At 42.5% G+C, this 19051-nt stretch overlaps 1 protein-coding gene across 2 annotated transcripts in view; it reads left to right on the forward strand.

Moving 5' to 3' along the window:
• CHCHD6 (coiled-coil-helix-coiled-coil-helix domain containing 6) overlaps nucleotides 1-19051 on the forward strand; it is a 101019-nt gene that overhangs the window by 29566 nt on the left and 52402 nt on the right. The window contains exons 5-6 of one of the 2 annotated variants that reach the window (XM_048957943.1): nucleotides 44-64; nucleotides 4993-5076. In XM_048957943.1, coding sequence (XP_048813900.1) covers nucleotides 44-64; nucleotides 4993-5076 — 105 coding nt within the window. The remainder of the gene's footprint in view (nucleotides 1-43; nucleotides 65-4992; nucleotides 5077-19051) is intronic. The other variant, XM_048957944.1, reaches the window with a different exon arrangement.

The raw sequence follows: 19051 nt of genomic DNA on the forward strand, positions 1-19051 counted from the left end.
TCTCTTTTCCTTCCTTTTTCTCTTGCGCTCTCTTTATTCCAAGCCTGAGGATTTGGACGCCTGGGTAAGCGCTCTTTTTTTTTGTCTGGATCTTGCTTATTCCAAGTGTCATGTTGTTACTGTGTGCGTACAGATTGTTATTGCTGAGCACAGATGCAGGATTTTATTTTCTGTCATTACATTTTAAAAGGTGTTCAGCTAGAAAATTGCATATTATTTCCTCCATAAAGGTTTCGCTGGTTCCTTTTGTGTAGCTTACAGCTGCTGAAACCAAACTTGATCTGGTGGTGTGTGTAGCTGGTGAAGTCAGTGGCAGAAACAGGAGGAAATGAAGGTTACACCAGTACTGCTTTTTAAGGCTGTAAGGCTGCATCTGGGGTCTAAAACAAAGAAAGCAGTCACCAGCCTTCAAGAGAATGAGAGAAAGGGGACAAAAAGCAAGTGGTGTGGTAGGCCTTGCCTGTTTGGAATGGTGACTGCAGGCAGCTCTGCATTGTTGGTGATATTTCTGCTGATACAACTGGAGGTTCAATCAATGCTCCCCCATGGTTGCTGCTCTGGTACAGCCCTCCCTGTGGAGTTTGCTGCTTACTGTGGAGCATGAAGTGTGCAGGCTGCCCCTTGCTGCTCGTATTGTCCTGTCAGCCCTGCTGTTCTCCTTAGGCTTGGCCAGGAGTGTGCCAACCAGCTGATTTTGGACGTAGTCCTGTACTTCAGTGCATTGCTGTCAATTCCTTTTGTCTCCTCTTGGAGCCTTTAATAGTATTTGTTTTTCTCCCCTGCCTCCTGGACTGCTGCCAGGACTGGAAGAGACATTGGAAAGCATGAAGTGTAAGAACTCTAGAATGGTGAAGCGTGGCAGATTGAGGTACTCAGCCCTGACGTCTGCTGTGCTACTGCAGGGATGTTGGTGGGCACCTCTGGAGGAAGCTGGCGACTGCTCTCAGCAAAGTGCAGAACCAAAGCATCTGATAGAGACTTCAGGACCTTTTTTTTTTTTTTTTTTTTATCCCTGTAGCTTGTTTCCTTGGGTTGCCTCTGACTGACACTCTGGGTGTCATCTCACTTGTTCCTCTGTGACTGGTGAATGTTTGGCTAAGAAGAAGATAAGTTCTTTTGCAATAACCTTGCCAGGTGCTCTGACTTACTTCTGAGGAAGTAGATTGAGGTACGCAGCATCCCTTCTAGGCTGAGTCTCCCTTTCTAGAGATGGGGCTGTTTTTTCCCAGTAGTCTTTTCCATGCTGTCTCCCAGCAGTGCTGCAGGTCTCCAGCAGCTGCAGGCTGTGCTCTTGCTGCACTTGATTCCCGCATGCTGCATTGCCTGCTGTAACCTAACCCTGCCAAGAAGCCCTTCCAAAGCAGACTTCCTTTTTAGTTTTCACATTTAACAAGGTGATGAGAAGGAAACTGTGATTAAGAGTCATAAAACTCTGCTGTTATTTCACAGAGGAAAACCAAAGCTGATTTGTGAATGGACGTAGCTAGAGTGAAGCCTGGCTCTACAAGACCAGGTGCACAGCATGTTGAGCTGTGTGTTGGCTGCAGCTCAGGATGAGGCTCAGTTTCTTGTTCTGTTCAGACAGAACCAATAATTCATCAGCTCAATTAAGAGATTTGCAAAATATTTCTTTTGGCCTGGCTGTCAGCTAGCAGGCCAGTGCTTGGATTCTTCAGCAGAGCCAGTATGTAATGCACAGCTCTAGAGATGTGCTGTCACAGGTGGTATCTAAATGGACACTGCATAAAGGGTGGGGAGGAGGCAGGGAGTCACACACATCTGTGCCCTAGCTCTTTGTTGTGTTTCAGGGTGGCATGCAGATAACTCGAGAAACTTTGGGCTGTGAAAAGAGTGTGAAGATTTAAAAAGTAGGTAGAACTTGAAATAGCCCCCAGCTGGTCCAGGTATGCATGCACCTGGAAGCTGTAGCAGTGTGCTTGTAGCTTATCTTCACTGTCTTTTTGTAGGGTTTCAGTGCTTTTAACTTAATTACAAAGAGTTCGTGAGCACTTCCTAAATGTATCTGGTGGTTTTGTGCAGAGGGAAATTGCTTGTTGCATGCATTCTGTTTTGCAAATACTTGTCCTGTTTTACTACTCAGAATTTAGAGTCCATTTGAATATTCTACAATCAACTGCAATGTGCCTCCCTTCCCTCCTTGTTTTTTCTCACTCCTCCTTGATATGACAGCCTGTGTTCTACAGTACAGTTTCTTAGATGTCATCTCCCTGCTTTGGTCATCTCTTGCATGCCACGTTCCAGCTCAGATGTCATTTCTGCAGCGTGGATGAGAAATGCAGTTTTCCAATATCTGATTTTCAAACCTCTGTCTTATGCATATCTTTCCTCCTCCTTCCATTCTTTATTTTTAAAGGCCTTTATGTGAAAAGTGTTTCTGATGCTTTGTTTCCCACCTGCAATCTCAGTCCCCTGTGAAATTATAATTATCTCCGGCAGCCAGTCCTGTCTGGGACATCACAGGCTTCTGACTTCAGGTAGGGAATAGGAGGCATTCTAGAGGAGTAGAGGACTAGAGGAAGTCTTAATAAATATCCTATGTTCATTGAAAATGTCCCCTGCTGTCTAGCCCAGTTTGGAACAGTGAATATTTCAAGTGATGTACACCCTGACTGTACCATTCATACTTCAAACATCATCATGAAGTGTACTAAAGTTTCTGGTAATAACAGCTGGGAGTAGAGGGAAACAGAAGCAACTTCCAAGCAGATATTTCACTCCATAGAATGTTTCTCAGTATACTTGAGCAGCTCTTTGAAACACTGAAAACATGTTTGAATTGTGAGTAAAAATTTGCACTGCAAACTCTGGTTCATCGTGCAATTTAATGGTGGTAACATGGGATTATCTGGGAAATAGAATGGTGTGTATGCTAAGGTCTTGATGCCAGCATTGTTGTAAGTACTTTTTTGTTCTCTCAGAGAAGTCTGCTACCCCAGAAGAGTAACACTTCCATGTAATTCATTTGCTTGGACTACGGAGAAACTTTCTTGTGCTTTATAGCATTGATCTTTTGACTGTTTTCATCTTGTATTATGCTTTACACTGAGAGCAACTTCTATCTTAATTGTGCAGAAGGGACAGCACTCTGCTCTTCTTTCATTTCCTTATATATTTTACCCTTAAGGAAATATGAAACACTTTTCTAGTAATCTTATTTTATGGGTATTATGCAGAAAATTAGTAGGAGAATTGAGGTCCTTTGCTTACCCACCAGACCACTGTCCCTTCTCTCTGTTTCATTTCAATTGAAGTTGCACCCATTCAGAGGGTGGATCTGTGTTCAAAAGGATCATCCAAGTTCACTTATCAAAAAAAAAAAAAAAGGAAATTCTGGCAGTTAGGAGGTGCCCATCAGTGCCCTTGTTGTTGCAGAGGTATGGCTCATCTCTCACCTGGCCTCCCCCTTGCCACGTTTCATCTGCTGTGCAAGCTGGAGGTTGTACAGCAGCTCCAGCAAAACCAAAGCCACAGCTTTTGCTGTTGAGCAGAGCCTTTGAGAACAAGGCATGCAGATGTGTCTGCAGAGCTGGTGCCTTATCCTGGCCCTGTTGGCTGGGCTGACAAACATGAGAATTAGTTGGTTTTTTATTTATTTTAAAACACACAGACCCCCAACCTCTGTTTCACGTGCTCATACTTTACTCATCAGCCATCTCTCACTGTGTGTCTTAAAGGCTCTTCTTAGTCCTATTTATACTGCTGTAGTTCATCAGCAGGGGAGCAGAAAGAAGGAAATGCATGGCAACTTGCTTTCAGATGTAATTTTTCTCATTAACAATGGCTGTTGGCTGTAAAATGACAGGTGGCCCACGGGGATGTTTCTGTCCCAGCTGTTTAATCACGTTGGACCAGCATTTTCTGTGATTGTACCACCATTAAAGTTATGAGTGGTAGTGCTGGGATGCTGTAGGTTAGCAGGGTGTGTGTTCATGGTGAACTGACTACTCGCTTAGCTTTTGAAAGATCTTCTGTGCAGTGGTAACTTATGAGGCCCCAGAGATCTTGGAGGGGGATGGGAGGAGAAACACAAGTGCCATTCTTCTAGCTATTGTTGCTTTTTATTTTTAGATTTAAAAAGCTTGACTCAGTTCCATCAATGCCACGTTTTCTTAATGCTAACTCATCTTAAGAGTGGGAATGCAGCAAAGTGCTGCCAGTTGTAAAGAGCTGAAAGGCGAAAGCTGTTGCTATAAACAATTTTATTATTACTTTTTAAACTGGGCATTGTTTAATTGATGACTGAGTAAGGCCTTCAGCGTGCTTTTGTATACCAAACTTTGGAAGCATTGCACTTAAGAAGAAAGAAGAGGAATTCCGACCTTCATGTTCCTTCCAAGTCTGTATCATCCAACTAGAGCTCTGGGTGTGCAGCCTGGTATTGTATGTGCAGAGATGTGCACTTAATTGTTATGGCAGTGGCTTTAACTAGGTGTGCAGGAGCACGTGTATGGTCTGAGAGTGTGTTGCTCCATGAATGTTATAACACAGCCTTGCGTTGGGTGTTTCCCTTATGATTGCAGGGATGCGTTATCTGTGTAGAAGTTTTCTGACACTCAAAGTGGTGTTTATGAAATGGAGGACTTGAGGCTTATTTTTAAGGTAACGTGAGGGAAGTTGTAATAAACATCATGGTTCATGAGATGCACTTGAGTAAGGCAGACTTCAGAAAATGATGGTAGGGAAGTCCGGACACATTACCTTTGTGTAATTATAGGCTTTCATGTAGAAAGAAGTGAAACCAAGGTATTGCGTTTGAGTATGTTACTAACAAGTGTTTCAGACCTGTGGGTTTAGTCCCAAGTGAACCAGAACACAGAAAGTTTGAAGCTGCGTTGGCAGAGATCCTATACTTTAGACCTGAGCAATGTGGATCTTCTGAGTTCCAGTCTGCATCCCACGTGCTTTCCATGCCCTCGTGCTCTTCACCTTTAATTTCTTCTTCTACCGATTCTCCTTTGTTCTTCTTCCCAGGCTGTGGAGCTGCAAGGCAGGGAGGCAGAGCTGAAGCGGCAAGAGGCCTTCTATAAAGAGCAGTTGGCGCGCATTGAGAGGAAGGTAAGGCAAGTTGTCCTTTGTTTGCGGCCTCTGGGTATGAATGGGATCCGTTGTGGATCTGAGCAGAGAGCCAAGAAGCACCGTGCTGACACCGGGGACTGTCAGCACCCTTTGTCTGCCCCCATTCCATATGTAATTAAATGAAAGAGCTGTGCAAACAGAGCCCTGTGAAGATCTCCCATTTAGAGATAAATGCTTTGTAACTGGATGATTTTGAAATAAAGTTCATAGCAATTCAAACTTTTTTTTTTCATTGTGGGGTTTAGATGAAAGCTAGATTTTCTGTGCTTTTTGTTTTGTTAAAAATCCTTGTTAGGTCTCTCTTTCTTAAATCACAAATCTTGCTCTAAATATGAATTAAAGTTGTATTATTAATTGTCCTCTGGGGAGCCCAGCAGTTCAAAGGATGTTGCTGCAGAGCACTGTTTCTTGCTGGATAAGCCTTTGAAATGAACTTGATTTGAAGAGACGCTGTCAAGCATCTTTTAAGCCTGAAATGACCTTTGAAAATCCATTTAGGGATTTGAATCTCTCCCCTAAATGTGGGATTTGCTTCTCTGTTTAATTGTTTACCATGATGAGTTTTTAAAAATTGATGCCATAAAAATAGGAGCAGCCATGCTGTTCCTTATGAACTAATGCAGTTTTTACTTCCTGGCAAAATGAAATAATATTATAAGTAGTCTTTATTTTTTAATAAATGTGGAGAGTAATGTTCTCCAGTTTGAAGCAATTAGACCTCCTGACAGGGAGTTGCATACATCCAATTCATTCTTATGTGACTGAAAAATGCAAAGCAATGTGCAAGGTGGGTCGTAAAGAGATGGAAATCAATCAGCTTTACTACTGCCATGTAGCATCATGGTGAATACGGAATGCAGGAAAATTACAGATTATAGAAATGACAGAAAACTACTGGCACGTCTTTTCCCTTTCTCATTCCTTGCTGCTGCATGGTTGTCCATGCAGCAGTTTGGTTTGTTTAAGCCATGGATGGTAAAACATGCCCACGAGCAATTTCACGTGATACGATTTTGCAACACTTTGATCTATACAGTTCATTAAAAAATAAACGATTAAAACTACCACTTAGTGCTGCATTCAGATTTTAAATTCTATTTCCAGATAATGGGGATTGTTCAGTGAAATTGCAGACAATCCTGCAGCTATCGTTCTAATTATCACAGTTGTCCATATGTTCATACGCAAAGGGGATTTTTTGCAGTGTCTTGGTCTCACGCTGTGTGCTGCCATTGCACTCTTCTCTCCAGATCTGGTCTCACGAGACAAAACTGCAGGGAAAAATTGTCTGTGTCCTTTATGGGCAGTGGAATGGGGAGATGCTTGTGACTGACCTGCATTGTGCTCTTCTTCAAGGCTTATGTATTTAGTGTTTTCCTTTTCAGATCTGTGTCCTTTGTAACTTCTAAACAATGCAGTGTGGGTTTTTTGTTTGTTTTGGTGCAGGATCATTTTAGGGAGCAATGTTGCTTGTTCATAGCCCTCTGCAAACTGTGGAGATGCACAGAGACTGCCTTTGAGTTCTTACCTGTCCAAAGAAAAAGTAGATTAAGAAGTGCAGGGTTTCTTTTCTCTCCTGAAACACTGGGAAGTTTCTGGCCCTCAAACACTAGCATCTTGTTCATAATAAAATGGAAGAATGCCTTCAACCGTTAGACTGGAGTGGGAGGTGGTGGGGGCTAGAAAGGAGAGGAGAGAAATGTACTTGAAACAGTGTAATAAAGCTTAATTGTATTAGTTTTGAAAAAGGTTTTCGATCTCTGTGGATAATTTTATTCCTATAATGGTTGGAAAGATGGAAAACACAGCACAGAGCAATCTTTTTTATTAGCTGTTGCTTTTATATAATTCTGCTTTTATTTGTTGAATACACGCAGACCTTGATGTGTATTTATTTATTTATTAATCCTTCAATTGCGCCCAAACCTTCCACCTCAGGCTTTTATTTATGTCTGTATATAAATACATGTGTAGCATGCATACATTAAGGAAAAAAAAAAACAAAACAAAAAACCAGCAACACAAAACAACATTGGTATATTAGAAAAAAAGGCAAAAGCATCAGAGAGAATGAGTTGAAGGAGAAGTTTCCTTTTTCTGCTGTTGCTGGAAGGGATGGCCATCTGGAGCATGGTCACTGCTTGTCTGAAGGTGCCAGGAGATGGGGTGGCTCAGTGTGGAGCTAAAAAGCCAAATGTCCTTCTAGGGTCTGTGCTGTGAGGAACTCCCCTTGTCCTCCCCTTTTCCATACATTCAGTTTGCCTTTGTCCCCAATTCTTCCTGACGACAGAAGTCAAGATGGCAAGTTCTCTAAGTTTGTTTTGAAGGGATTTTCTGAATGGTTGATGGAAAGAACCAATCACCTTCCCGGTAGGATGCAAAGAGCTGCTGTGTTGTTTCTAAGAAGCACACTGCTTGTGCCAAAGTAGCTGCTGTGCTGTGTCAGGCAGGCTGTCCTGGTTCTCCTGATGGTGGTCAGCTTACAAAGACTGTGAGGTAAGGTGCAAACAACCAGCAAACCCCTTCGAACAATAGAATCCCCTTGGAGAATGGCTTTGAGAACGTCTTAAGAGATGTCGATTGCTGACACGTGGCTTGCAGCAGAAGTTTATTTTCATTCAGTATTTTTATTTGCCGTAATGGAACTTGGGTCATTGCCAGCATTCTCGTCTCAGCCCCTTTTTTCTGCACTTGTTTAGCTCTTTGCCTCAGTATCACGTGGCACTGTGTGCCGTGGGTTAGCTATGTGCACTATAAATTCTTTCTCCAATTTCAAATAGTTCTTGTCCTTTAATATGCCTTATGTGAAGGGGATGAAAGGAGTTCTTCATTAGTCATTCTCTGTAGATTTCTGTTCTGTTCCCTTTTTTACCTTCCCACTAAGCTTAGCAGTCCTCACCTTTTCAGCCTCTGTTTGTATAGGTGATATTTTTCCAGGTTTCTCATTCTGCTTGGTTATCTTTGAACCCTTTACCCTGCAGTTCTGTCTTTGAGATGTATTGACCAGAATTGAACTCAGTAGTTCCCCCGAATGCAGCAGATTGTGTGAATATATTATCCCTTTATTTTGTAATCTCTAAGAGAGTGCTGTAATCTACTGGACAGAACACAGAATTGGAAGCAAAAAACTCCTCATTTTCTAATAGCTGTTTCTCTTTGGGGAGTTTGAAACAATTACTTAGTCCATCTATCTCCGTTACTCCATCTGTAAGATGGAATAGCTTATAAAGGGAGGGCAAAGTGTTGTGAAACAGTAAAGCTATACAAATGCTAAAAAGGTTTTGCATGAGATGAACTACAGGTGTACCTTATTTCAAATAGATCTTAAACTGGATTTTGCCAGACAGCTTTTTATTAAAATTTTCACAGGAAAGGGCATGTATTAAGAAATAACTGCAGTGTTTCTTTTGGGTTTTTCCCCACATCTTCTATTAAAATTCTGGAAGAAGAAAACCTGAGCGTTCATTTTATTGTTCCATACTGACCAGCAATGGCTGCCCAGAGACTGAGTGCAATATCAGGGCAAGTATATGTGATATCTGCTCCAAATGCTTTCTCAGCCTGTGGTCATTTGTGACTCAGGTACTTCCTGAGATGTCTGTGTGTTTGCTAATCCTAGATGGATTGCTGTTTTCCATAGTCTAGCCTCTTCTTGAGCAGTTCCCCACCCAGCTGTATGTTGTGTGAACTCTGTGCTTCCTTCTGTGCGTTTTGAACAGAAACTTTGTACCTGTTAATCTTGTTGCCCTTTCCTTATGAGAGCTGTGACACTAAGTTCTTGCCTCCCTTTATGCCCCTCGTGGTTTTGTAGATCTGTGTTTCTTGATGCTATCTCTATTCAGGCTCAAACATCCTCATTCCCAGGTTTTTATCTGTGGAATTCTTACCATGCTTAAATGTGACCAATCAGGATGGTTAGAAAGGTTTTCACCTCTATTCAGTCATCCTGGAGAGATGGGAACCAGAACTGCACACGTAATGATCATTATATGCGGTTATGCCTTGAATTTATGTGGTAGCCTTATGAGAACTGTCATTTGGTTCTGTTTCTTAGGGAATGCTGAATGCTTGATTTGCATTTCTGACTTCTGTTGAGCAAATGCCACGCACTGCTGCTTCCAGCACTCAGCTCTGAGTGCAGATCTGGACACATGAAGTAGCTGTCCCAGGATGCATCCGGTAATACAGTTTCTTACTGGGAGATGCTCTTTCTATCTGCCCTTTGTGTCACGTTGTTAGGGTTTGTGTACGTGTGAAGGGCTGTCATCTTTTTATACTCCTTCTAAAATAAAAATAAGTTCCAAAACGTTTTATTGAACAACTGCTTTGTGGAGGATTGGGATACTGGCCATGCTCTTAAGCTTCCCAACTTTAGTTCTAGCAGTTCATTGTAGGTGTGGGTTTCAGTCTCTTGAGCTCTTTGGTAGTTCTTGTTCTGAAGTAGCTGAAGTATTTCTGTGATTGAGAAAGATGCAGGAAGCGAAGCCTTTGAACTGACCACTTCTTACATGGCCATATGTAAGTGCCAGGAGTTTGGAAGTGATGATATGGACCTTCTGTTCTAGCCCTGCTTGCAATGTGACTGTCTCATCTCCAATAAATAGTCCAGTAATGAGACCTGGGTGCAGCGGTAGGAATGGTTAAACGTTTTTAACTCTAACTTGAAGCGATGGTTTTACATTATATCCATGTAATTTGGAGTTGTTTCACTGAAAGTGGGTCTCGTTTCAACTGTTACAAATGAGATTTTTTTTACTGTAGAGTTTCCCTGGGTAGAAGTGGATGAGAGCTGGGCCTGATAGCTCTGAAAAGAAAACCTTAGAAATACACAGTTTGGAGGCTTAAGCTGATGTTTCAGTCCTGAATGTGTTACTGATAAACAGAGGCAGCAGGAGATGGAGGGAGCTTGTTTCAAATCATTAGCATACATACTGTCCAGAACTGGGATTTGTGTTAAGGATTCTGGATATTCATTGTCCTGCCATCTTCAAATTGTAGAAGCATCTTTTAAAAAAGAATGATAAGAAAGAAATGCAGTCTCTCCTGCAACCCTTTGGATACCAAGGGATTTCACTTAGCATGTTGGTTGTATATTTTGTCCCAGGTTAATATTTGTTAGATTTGTTTTGCTATTTGGCCTCTTGCTTGGTTTAACCTAACCAAATTTAAGGGCAGTGCTACAATACAGAAAAACCTGTGTAGCTGTTTGAGGAAGCGTGAAGCGGTGGAGAGGCTGAAGGTGATCTCAGCAGATGAAGTGAAACTCCTTGCTGTAGTTTGATATCTGTTCTTTGTTTGGATTTTCCTAAGCTGCAGCTCCCATGTTATCTTCTATTAGGTGGCAATGGACTACTGAGGGCGGTGGGTACATTAATATGCAATGTTTTCTGCTTGTAGCTTTTCAGAACAGTAAGTAGCAGAAGAGGTATTTGTAAGCTGTGGTGCATTTATGCAAGTGGGAAAGGAATGCATTAAATAAATAGATTTTTTTATTAATAAAGTAGACTGCACTTCTTTCTCTGCTTAGCGTCACGGATCTTGTAATTTTATGTGTGGCACTCACCTGGTTTGTTTAAATGAATCTTCTTGCCATTGCACTTAACACGTAATTTATGTTTGTAAGGCATTCAGTGTGTGCTAAATGGGAGAGAGGTGAATTTACTCTTGTTTGTTATTCTTATTGGCCTCGATCCTTGTTCTTGGAGCAGCTTCCCGCTCTGTGGGGCAGAGCAAACCAATGGCCCTTGGCAAAGGTGGCAGGGGCTTCTATTGAACGAGATGAGGAATCCATTCCCTGAGTTGTGCTCCCAGGATGTTCTTGTATCTGTGAGAGCTATGGAGCACTCACCTAGCCTTGCAGCAGAAAGCTACGGAGAGGTGTTCTTGAGCTGAGCCCTCTGCCCTCTCAGTGGGAATTAAACATTCAGTGCCCTTCTCTAAATGAGTTGATAGTTCCTGGCGGGTGTCGCTGACACCATTTATTTTCTCAATAAAATGGCCTGTAACATCTTAGGGCTGCGTGTGAGCTATTGCAGTGTGTGTAATGGCTGCTTTGTTTGCCCCTGGTCACTGTATCACCAGTCGCTAACTTATTGCTCTATAAAGTGCTGTGGGGTATTCTGAGGGAGAACAGAGAGCATGAAACTAAGCGGTTCTCCAAAGATGCCTTCTCCTTTCAGTAGTAGTCCTTGGCCCCTCTTTCATAATTTGGTTTTACAGTATTTCCAATTTCCATTTTTTCTTTGCCTAATTTGTTGAAATCTCATCTCATCCCCTGCTGCAAGCCTTCCTCTTCCCCAAACTGCTGTAGTGCATTGTGTGACTCTGCAACAGCTGTGATCCACAAAAGTGGTTTTCCTTTCAGGCCAATGGAGCAATATAATGAAGCACCCAGTTCATCAAACTGTTGATTTCATCTTCTGTGCACGGGAAGGTTAATCCACAGTATAGTTTTCTGAAATAGACTGACAAGATCCCTCCTAATCATCCAGATCTCTTCCCAGTTGCTTGGGCTGGCTGTCTGACACTGTGTTCCCTTTCAGGCTCTAGCCTTGGATTTTTAGAGAAGCAAAATTTTATCCCATTTGTCAGTGAAGTTTCGGAGCAGCAACAAAACGAAATAATAACAAAATGGGAATTGCCATCTGATGTGCTTTTGACCTTCCATCCTCCTCCTCTCTTTCAGTTACTCACACTAAATGTCACGCTGGTGGAAAAGGAGGGGCTGCAGCATCCCCGATTCCTTCTACCTGCTGGTACCCACAGGGCAGCGTGGGGCAGAGGCTGTGCTTCCACTGTCTCCCCACAGCATCCCTGTCTGCAGGGAGAGGCTGCTTTGTGCTGCCACCCTCTGCCTTAAGCCCACTTCAGTGCTCAGTTCCCTCGTTTTATGGTTGTTTTGCTGAAAGCTTGTAAAGTTTAGTAGTTAATGTATCGCAGTACACCAGCTTTTAGAGATCAGATAAATTGATTGGTAATTTGATGAACTCAAAGAACATCTATAACAGCGTAAATAAAATGCGTTAGATGTCAGCACTGCCTCTCTGCCTTCTCTGCAGCCTGTATGTTTGCTCTTCAATATGTGTTGACTGATGTACAGTACATTACATCAAATTACGAGCAGCTTCTATGCAAACAGCAACTAAGTGTTTTCTTCCTTTTCAGTCTTCAGGATTACTGTAGAGATGCATTTGCAGTCTGTGTGCTGAAGGGTGAACTGTCAGAGCCTTCCGGGTGATTTTGTTTCCCTGGCATTTAGAGTACCTTTGCAGAGGGGAGAATGATGCTTATGGGCTGCTTAGTCTTGGAGGAATTCATCCTCAGGCTCGACTTGTGAAATAAATGTGGCAGCGTGTGGTTTGAACTTAGTATTTTAACACTGAATTTAGCAGCTGAATTTAGATAACAATCTGGTATCTGGTCTCATCAGTGTATCACTATGAAGACTTGTTAAAGGCAGAACAAAAAGACTTAGAATGTAATCTTGTCTCTTTGTTAGAGCTGAGCGCTGGAGTGTTTGTCCAGTCTGGTCCACAGAGAGAAAAACAAGCCATGCTTTTAGTCCTTCCTTTTGAGAGCTTTTTTCATTACCTGATGTTTCTGATACCCACCCTCCCCCCCTCTTTACATTCAATTCAGTTTTCCCTCCTTATCATTCGTTTTCTTATTGCCTGAGTTTAGAGTTCTGTTTTCTGCCTTTGTGCTGTTTATAAGCAGAATGGTATTTATAAGTGTGTGTACATACAGGTAGCACTGTTAGCAATAAAGACAGTGCTGCTTTCTTAGTGGAAATAGGACACACATGCGTATATATATATAACTTATTATATACACGTGCACACATGGTTGCTCTGTCTGTCTCATCTATGTCTTGCTGTGGTGTAGTGCTGTAGCACCAAGTACGTTATCCCTCTACAACAAATACCAGGGCTGCCTGTTATTTCTGTGTAATTGGCCAACCAGTGTACAATTAATTTTTGTCCCTGTTATTGCAGTATTGGCTATTTTATGAAACTGTGGAAAGCTAGCACAGTGAATTGATTAAATATGTTGCAGACCTTAGGCCGAAGTCTGTGTGCCTGCTGGGATTTGGATGATTGAAGCTTGCGTTCCTCCTGGGATATTCCAGATTTAGACTTGGCCTTGGAAATTGTTTCAGGTGGACAGAACTTCCCTGTGTGTGGAGTCCACATGCACAGGACCCTGACTTTGGGGAACGTGAGATTTCTCTTTCAGCCTGCAGCGTTCCTTCTGTGTGCGGCAGGAAGAAAAGCATCAATATTGCGACTAAAAATAAAACCAAGGCTTAGGTGCATATCAAAAACATCCATACATTCTTGCGTTGCCTTTATAGAACATGCGTTTATCACATCGATATAAAATGTAGTTAATAATTACTCTGAAAATTGGGCAGAACATCTCCAATTTGTGCTGAATTAAGTAGACCAGGGATCAAACTTTGGGAAGGGACTGCCCTGCAGTGATGGTGGCTGCACTTCTGAAGGGAGGGTGCTCAGTGGTTTACTGTGGATGCGTTAAATGCGTGTTTCATGACAGCCTAGGGCTGCTTCTCTGAAGGTTTTCCCCCATCTGTCATTCATTTTAAAGAAAATTATAAATAAAAAAAGCTATTCCAATTTCTTGAACGTATAATGCATGTTCCCAGAATGACTCAGAAGTAGCTTGTAAATAACATGTTTTAATATTCTTAAATATATGAGTGCTGGAGGCTCACTGTGAGGTCTTGAACCACTGCAAAGGGTGTTTGTTTTTGTCTGTCTCTGTGTCCTGACCCCAGGATCCCTATCTGGTGAGTCGTCTGCTTGTTTTTGGGGTTGGCCAGTTGTTCAGCTGCCCATTCTGCCCCCAAACAATTCTTGTCTCAGTTTACCATTAAACACCTTGAGTCTAATAACGAGGGTTACCTGAGTCACCCATTTGCTGTCTAGCCCCATTATAAGTACAAAATAATGACTAATTTTTTTGGTGTTCTGTTTTTACTGTAGGTAACAAATGCGTCTCATAGTCTTTAGTGTGAAGGTCCAACACTTACACATGGGGAAAGGGGGGGGTTTGTCCTGTTACCTGCGGATGGGAGGCGCTGCAGGTAGCAGCAGCAAAGGAGAGGCAGAGCCAGAATGCTTCTGTGCTGACAGCCTGCAGGGGTCAAGAGGAGTGAGAGGTGGGAGGGGGAAATGCAGAACTGAGATGAAATGCTAAGCCTCTGAACTGAGAAGGCTTCCGATAAGTATGTTATTTCAAGAGAATAGCTAGCATTTCTTTTCCTGCCCAATTACTGCATCTCAGCTCTTTTCTTAAGGAAAAAAGATGTAATTCCTTCTCCTTTCCCCCTCCCTGTTCTTCTGAACACAAGCCGTGCTTTTGCTTGTATGATTCCAAGATGCAACGTTGCTGTGGGCTTGCATGCTTGGGTCAATCCAGGAGTGCCTGGATTTATTTTTTTTCCCCTTAGGGATGTTTTATGATGTATTGGATGTTATACAGAAATAATTTGATTTGCCTTGACAAGGAGCAAGCCTTGAACTGACTGGGCTGTGGTTCCTGAAATGGGGAGGACAACTCATACAGACACATGAACTGCTGTGTGCCCGCCTGGGCATGTATGTGAATTGAGAACTCTCAGCTGCTCTCCAGAGCTGTTATTTTTTAAACATTAATTTTCATAATAGCTACGTAAACCCTAAAATTTCCTCTGGTCTCCCAGGGGATTACGAATAATATGAGGTCTTTCACATTCAGGTCATTCCTTCAGATAGAGCTTCCATAAGCAGTACCAAAGAGCCATTGCTTCCTGCTGGCTAATCATTCACTTGTGTGGCACTGAGATAACATCTCTTTCTCCAGTAAGAGGCAAATTTTTGTTGCAGCAAGAAAAAATAATTGTCCTAGCTGTTTTTTTTTTTTTTTATTTTTATTTTTAATTTTTTTTATATATGGGATGTGTGTCCCAGTGAGGAATAGAGAATTTGTTCCTGTGAGGTGTGAATAGGGCAGTGCTGGGTTACAACTTTGGGTGATTGGTCTGTCAGTGGAGAGAGGATTTTGCTCCAGTTCTGCAGTGCTTGTGGATTTATTTCCTCTCTATTTTTTTGTTTTTTTAGGCCAGGTTTAGTTTTGTCCCTTCTTTGCATTCCTTTTTGCATTTCTGAGCTCCAGCCACCTCCAGCTGAAGTCTTACAATGTTTTATATGTTCCTGGCCAGGAGGTATAGGTGATAAACTCATACTTTGCTTGTGAGCCTGAGAAGCCTGCTTATGACACTGTTCCACAAGTCTTTTCTTGTCATACCCTTTATCCATTATAGCAAGACACCCTGGATAATTGCAGATGCTCATACCTAGATTTTTCTTTTGGAAAGCATACTTGTATGGATTCCTTGTTCAGCTGCAGTGTCCAGGTGTGCTGTCTGCACGTAGTATATCTTGCTATTGGAGATATTGCTCAGAAGTTAAATTCTGAGAGTAGATTTAGCTGATGTCTGAGTGTGTGGTACGCTGCATGTGATGCTTTTCCACTCATCTTCTTGAGATGCCCTTGTAGCAAAGCCTTACCAGAATTTTCTGGTTTGAAGTTAAGAAGTAATTACTCCTATTATTCTGTACTGGAGAAGTGGGAAACCCCTTGCTTTCTTTCATCTACCTTGGTTCTGTATTGCAGTTCTAATCTGGTAGTGGCCTACTGTTGTTGGAAGCTGCAGGTGATGGTGTGAGCCAGGGCTGACGGTCCCTGCTGGAGGATGGAGGGATGAGTTCTGTGTCTGCCTGGGGGAGCTGGGTTTCCACATTAATGTTTCTTTCTCAATAGCCCCACTGTGTAAGTGTCTCACTCCTCCTTTGACTGCTTGTGGTCCTTCTGCTCAGAGGAGCCTCTCTTTGCAAACTTCTCAAGCTCTTTGTCAGCTATCTTTGTCAGAGATATTACTTCAATGCTTTGTCCTCTTTAGAGGATGCAAAGTGATACTGAGAACGATAAGAAAAGATGTCTGAAAGCAGGGAGAACGAGACCGTCAAATGTTGGAAAAGAAATTGCTTACAAATACTTCTGATTTCTGCCTTATCCCTATTACCATCCTTCCTCCTTTGTCCTCCTTTGGTTTTTATCTTAGGATAAACATTATATTTATTTTCAGTTGTCTGTGGGGAGGATTTCAATCCATTTTGAATAGCAAAATAAATATGGTGCTGGTGTTCCCTTCTCCAGAGTAACTCATGCCTTGCAGGAGAACCGGAGGTTTTATGGCAGGTATCATAAAGGGGGGCCAAAGGGATCTCTGTTCTTCCATTTTCTTGTTATCATTGCTTTGTGTTACGTTTTATCATCCTTTTGAACTGATAATCAGTGTTTCTTGGTAAAAAGAACCCAATAACTGTTATTTTCGGATTGTAAAATAAATACACTGTTGCTGTATGTTGTCTAAGCATTTATTAATAAAGAGGAATGAAATCAGGTTATTCTCGTAAAACTACTTTTGAACTGTGGAGCTGGGAGTTTTTTCCGGGTCTTCATTAGCTAACATTTCTAGATCACTGAAAGGTAAGTGAGCATGGTCTCCATTCCAAAAAAAGTGATTCCCATGATGAAGGTTAGCATTTATCAAAGTAGCTTTTGTTATTTCACTTTCTGGTTGTCCACGTATTGCATTTTTCTTCAGATGCGCTGATTACCAGTAACCTGAGCTTGAAGTTTTGAATAATGAGCTCCTGAGCATCTCCAGACGGAGCTGCAGGCCAGCGGGCACTTCTGAAAGTATGGATTTGTCTGTGTCATTAACCACGTACAGTGACCTGTGAAGTCCTAGCGGTCTTTGTGGCCGTAATCATTAAACCAGCCTGTACCACAGGATAAAATGGGAAGAGAAGCTGCAAGCGTAGGGAGAGAAACCTGACTGAAAATACAAATATCTTCAGAAAACGCTCTGGGAGTAATAATCATAAAGAAAAAGTACGGTGGCAAAATAAATTGCTGCTGATGTAATTTTTCTTCCTTTCCCAAGTTTGCCTCTAGTATGGCAGCTTCTCTTTCTTCGATAAATAAATGCAAGGATGAGAATTGCTGCCAAAAACTGTCACATTTCTGGAACTTTCAGCCCCTGATTATTCACATTAAGTCTCCCCCCTCCAGCAGTACGGTATTCTGAATATGTACACCCACCATTCTGTCAGATCTGTGCAGTCTGCGTCTGGTTCATCTTCTGTGTCTTTGATGTGCTCCATAACGTAGGCAAAGAGAGGTCTGATAGTCTCTCTAAAAACCTGACAGTTTGTGTGACAATCTGTCCACGGATCCACAGGCTCCTTGTCAACCAAATGAGCCTTTGAATATCGGAGGTTTTCGGCACAGTGCTTGCAGCATTGCATATGCACTAAGGGGAGAGTACAACAGGCTTGCTTGTAACCTGAGAGATGCCTGCGTTTTCCTTAATCATTTCAGGGACATCTCATCATTACTTGCTGACTGGTTCTCAGCCCTGCACATGTCGGGGTTATTTAGCAAAGCTTGATTTACTGGAAGCTGCACATGGAGAATAATTTGCAGTTGAGGGTAGAGGAAAGACCCTGGGAGGGGGGTGGAGCTCGCAGGCTTTGGTGTGCTTCTGGCTGTTTGTTTGTTTGTTTCTTACTTTTAATGACTCTCTTCCTTGCAGTGCTCTTTACCCATGGATGTGGTGCATTTTCTTCAGTATTTTCCAGATCCATCATGCATTCCTCTGCCCTGGGTCTCTCCTGCTCGGGGACGCCTCTGCATCGCTTCCTTTAGTTACCTGTTCTGGAAAGGAATGGGAGTGTGGATGTGATTTAGAAATGAGATAGGAGCTGTTCAGTGGGTCGGTTGCCTGCAGTTTATGAATGTGCTGAGGGCTGTTCTCAGTAAAGGGCTGGAGCTGTCGCGTTCCTGTCCAGGGCGGTGGGAGTTCTGATGGAGGTTCTATCAAATCCTAGCTTTGGCATGATGGCATCTAACTTAGCTGTAATATCCTTCTCGTTTCTTCCTGAAATAAGCTCCTGTGATGGGTCTGATGGGGAAATGTACTTACCATCTTTTATGTATGACAAGTTCTTGACGGCTGCCAATTTGCCACTTTTTTTTCTTTAATTCTGAAGTGCTGGTCAGCTTCTGAGCGAAACTTTCACTGCAGTGCTTTGGGTGCTTTGATAATTCACTTTTTCCCCTCTCCTCTGCCTGCACTGACATTGATTCTCCACATGCTTGTCATTCTCTTGTCCAAGGCCTGGCTGGCAGGGGCAGCACCCTGCTATCAGGCTCTTGCTCCTGGCCCTGAGACTGGCCTGCAGGTAGGAGCTGCAGGTGCACAGCCACAGCGGGGCCTATGGAGCTGTGGCACTGTGTGCTGCAGCCCAAACAGGCTTCGGAGTTCTCTGCTGCAGAAGCTGAAACTCTTGATGTGTAATCGATGCCTGGGAAGCCTGTTTACCTGCACTTGTCAGGTATAATTGATTCGAGCACTTACTGCGAATTCCTCACCTAGGACTCCTAGGTCCTATATTAGACTTGCAGCTAGGAGACAGAAGAGCAGGGCTCTCCTGCTGCAGCTATAGCACGAATCTGGGCCTTTTGGATTCCTGTTGCTGTCCTTGTTGGAAAGCCTGAGTTGCCTGCTGGCATTTCATGGCCTTTCTCTTTGAAGGTGGTTTTTACCTTCTGGAGTCTGTGTTTAAAGAATTAATAATGCTGTATTTGCAGTCCTTTAAAACAGTGTGCTTTAAAGCAATCTCCTATAAAAGCAGTGTTTAATTCTTTCTGGTGGTTTTGTTTCTTTTCCACTCCTTCTTCCCCTTTTAATCACCTCTGTAGTAATGGTTTCTTAATGTTGTTGGCTGTCTTTCTGATTTGAAGTCAGTGTGAGGCTTTTCTGCTTGTTTCCAATGAGATGCTCTCGCCCATTTTGCACTCTTCAGAGAAGCTATCATAATGT

Source organism: Lagopus muta, chromosome 11, assembly GCF_023343835.1.
Source record: "Lagopus muta isolate bLagMut1 chromosome 11, bLagMut1 primary, whole genome shotgun sequence".
Lineage (NCBI taxonomy): Eukaryota > Metazoa > Chordata > Aves > Galliformes > Phasianidae > Lagopus > Lagopus muta.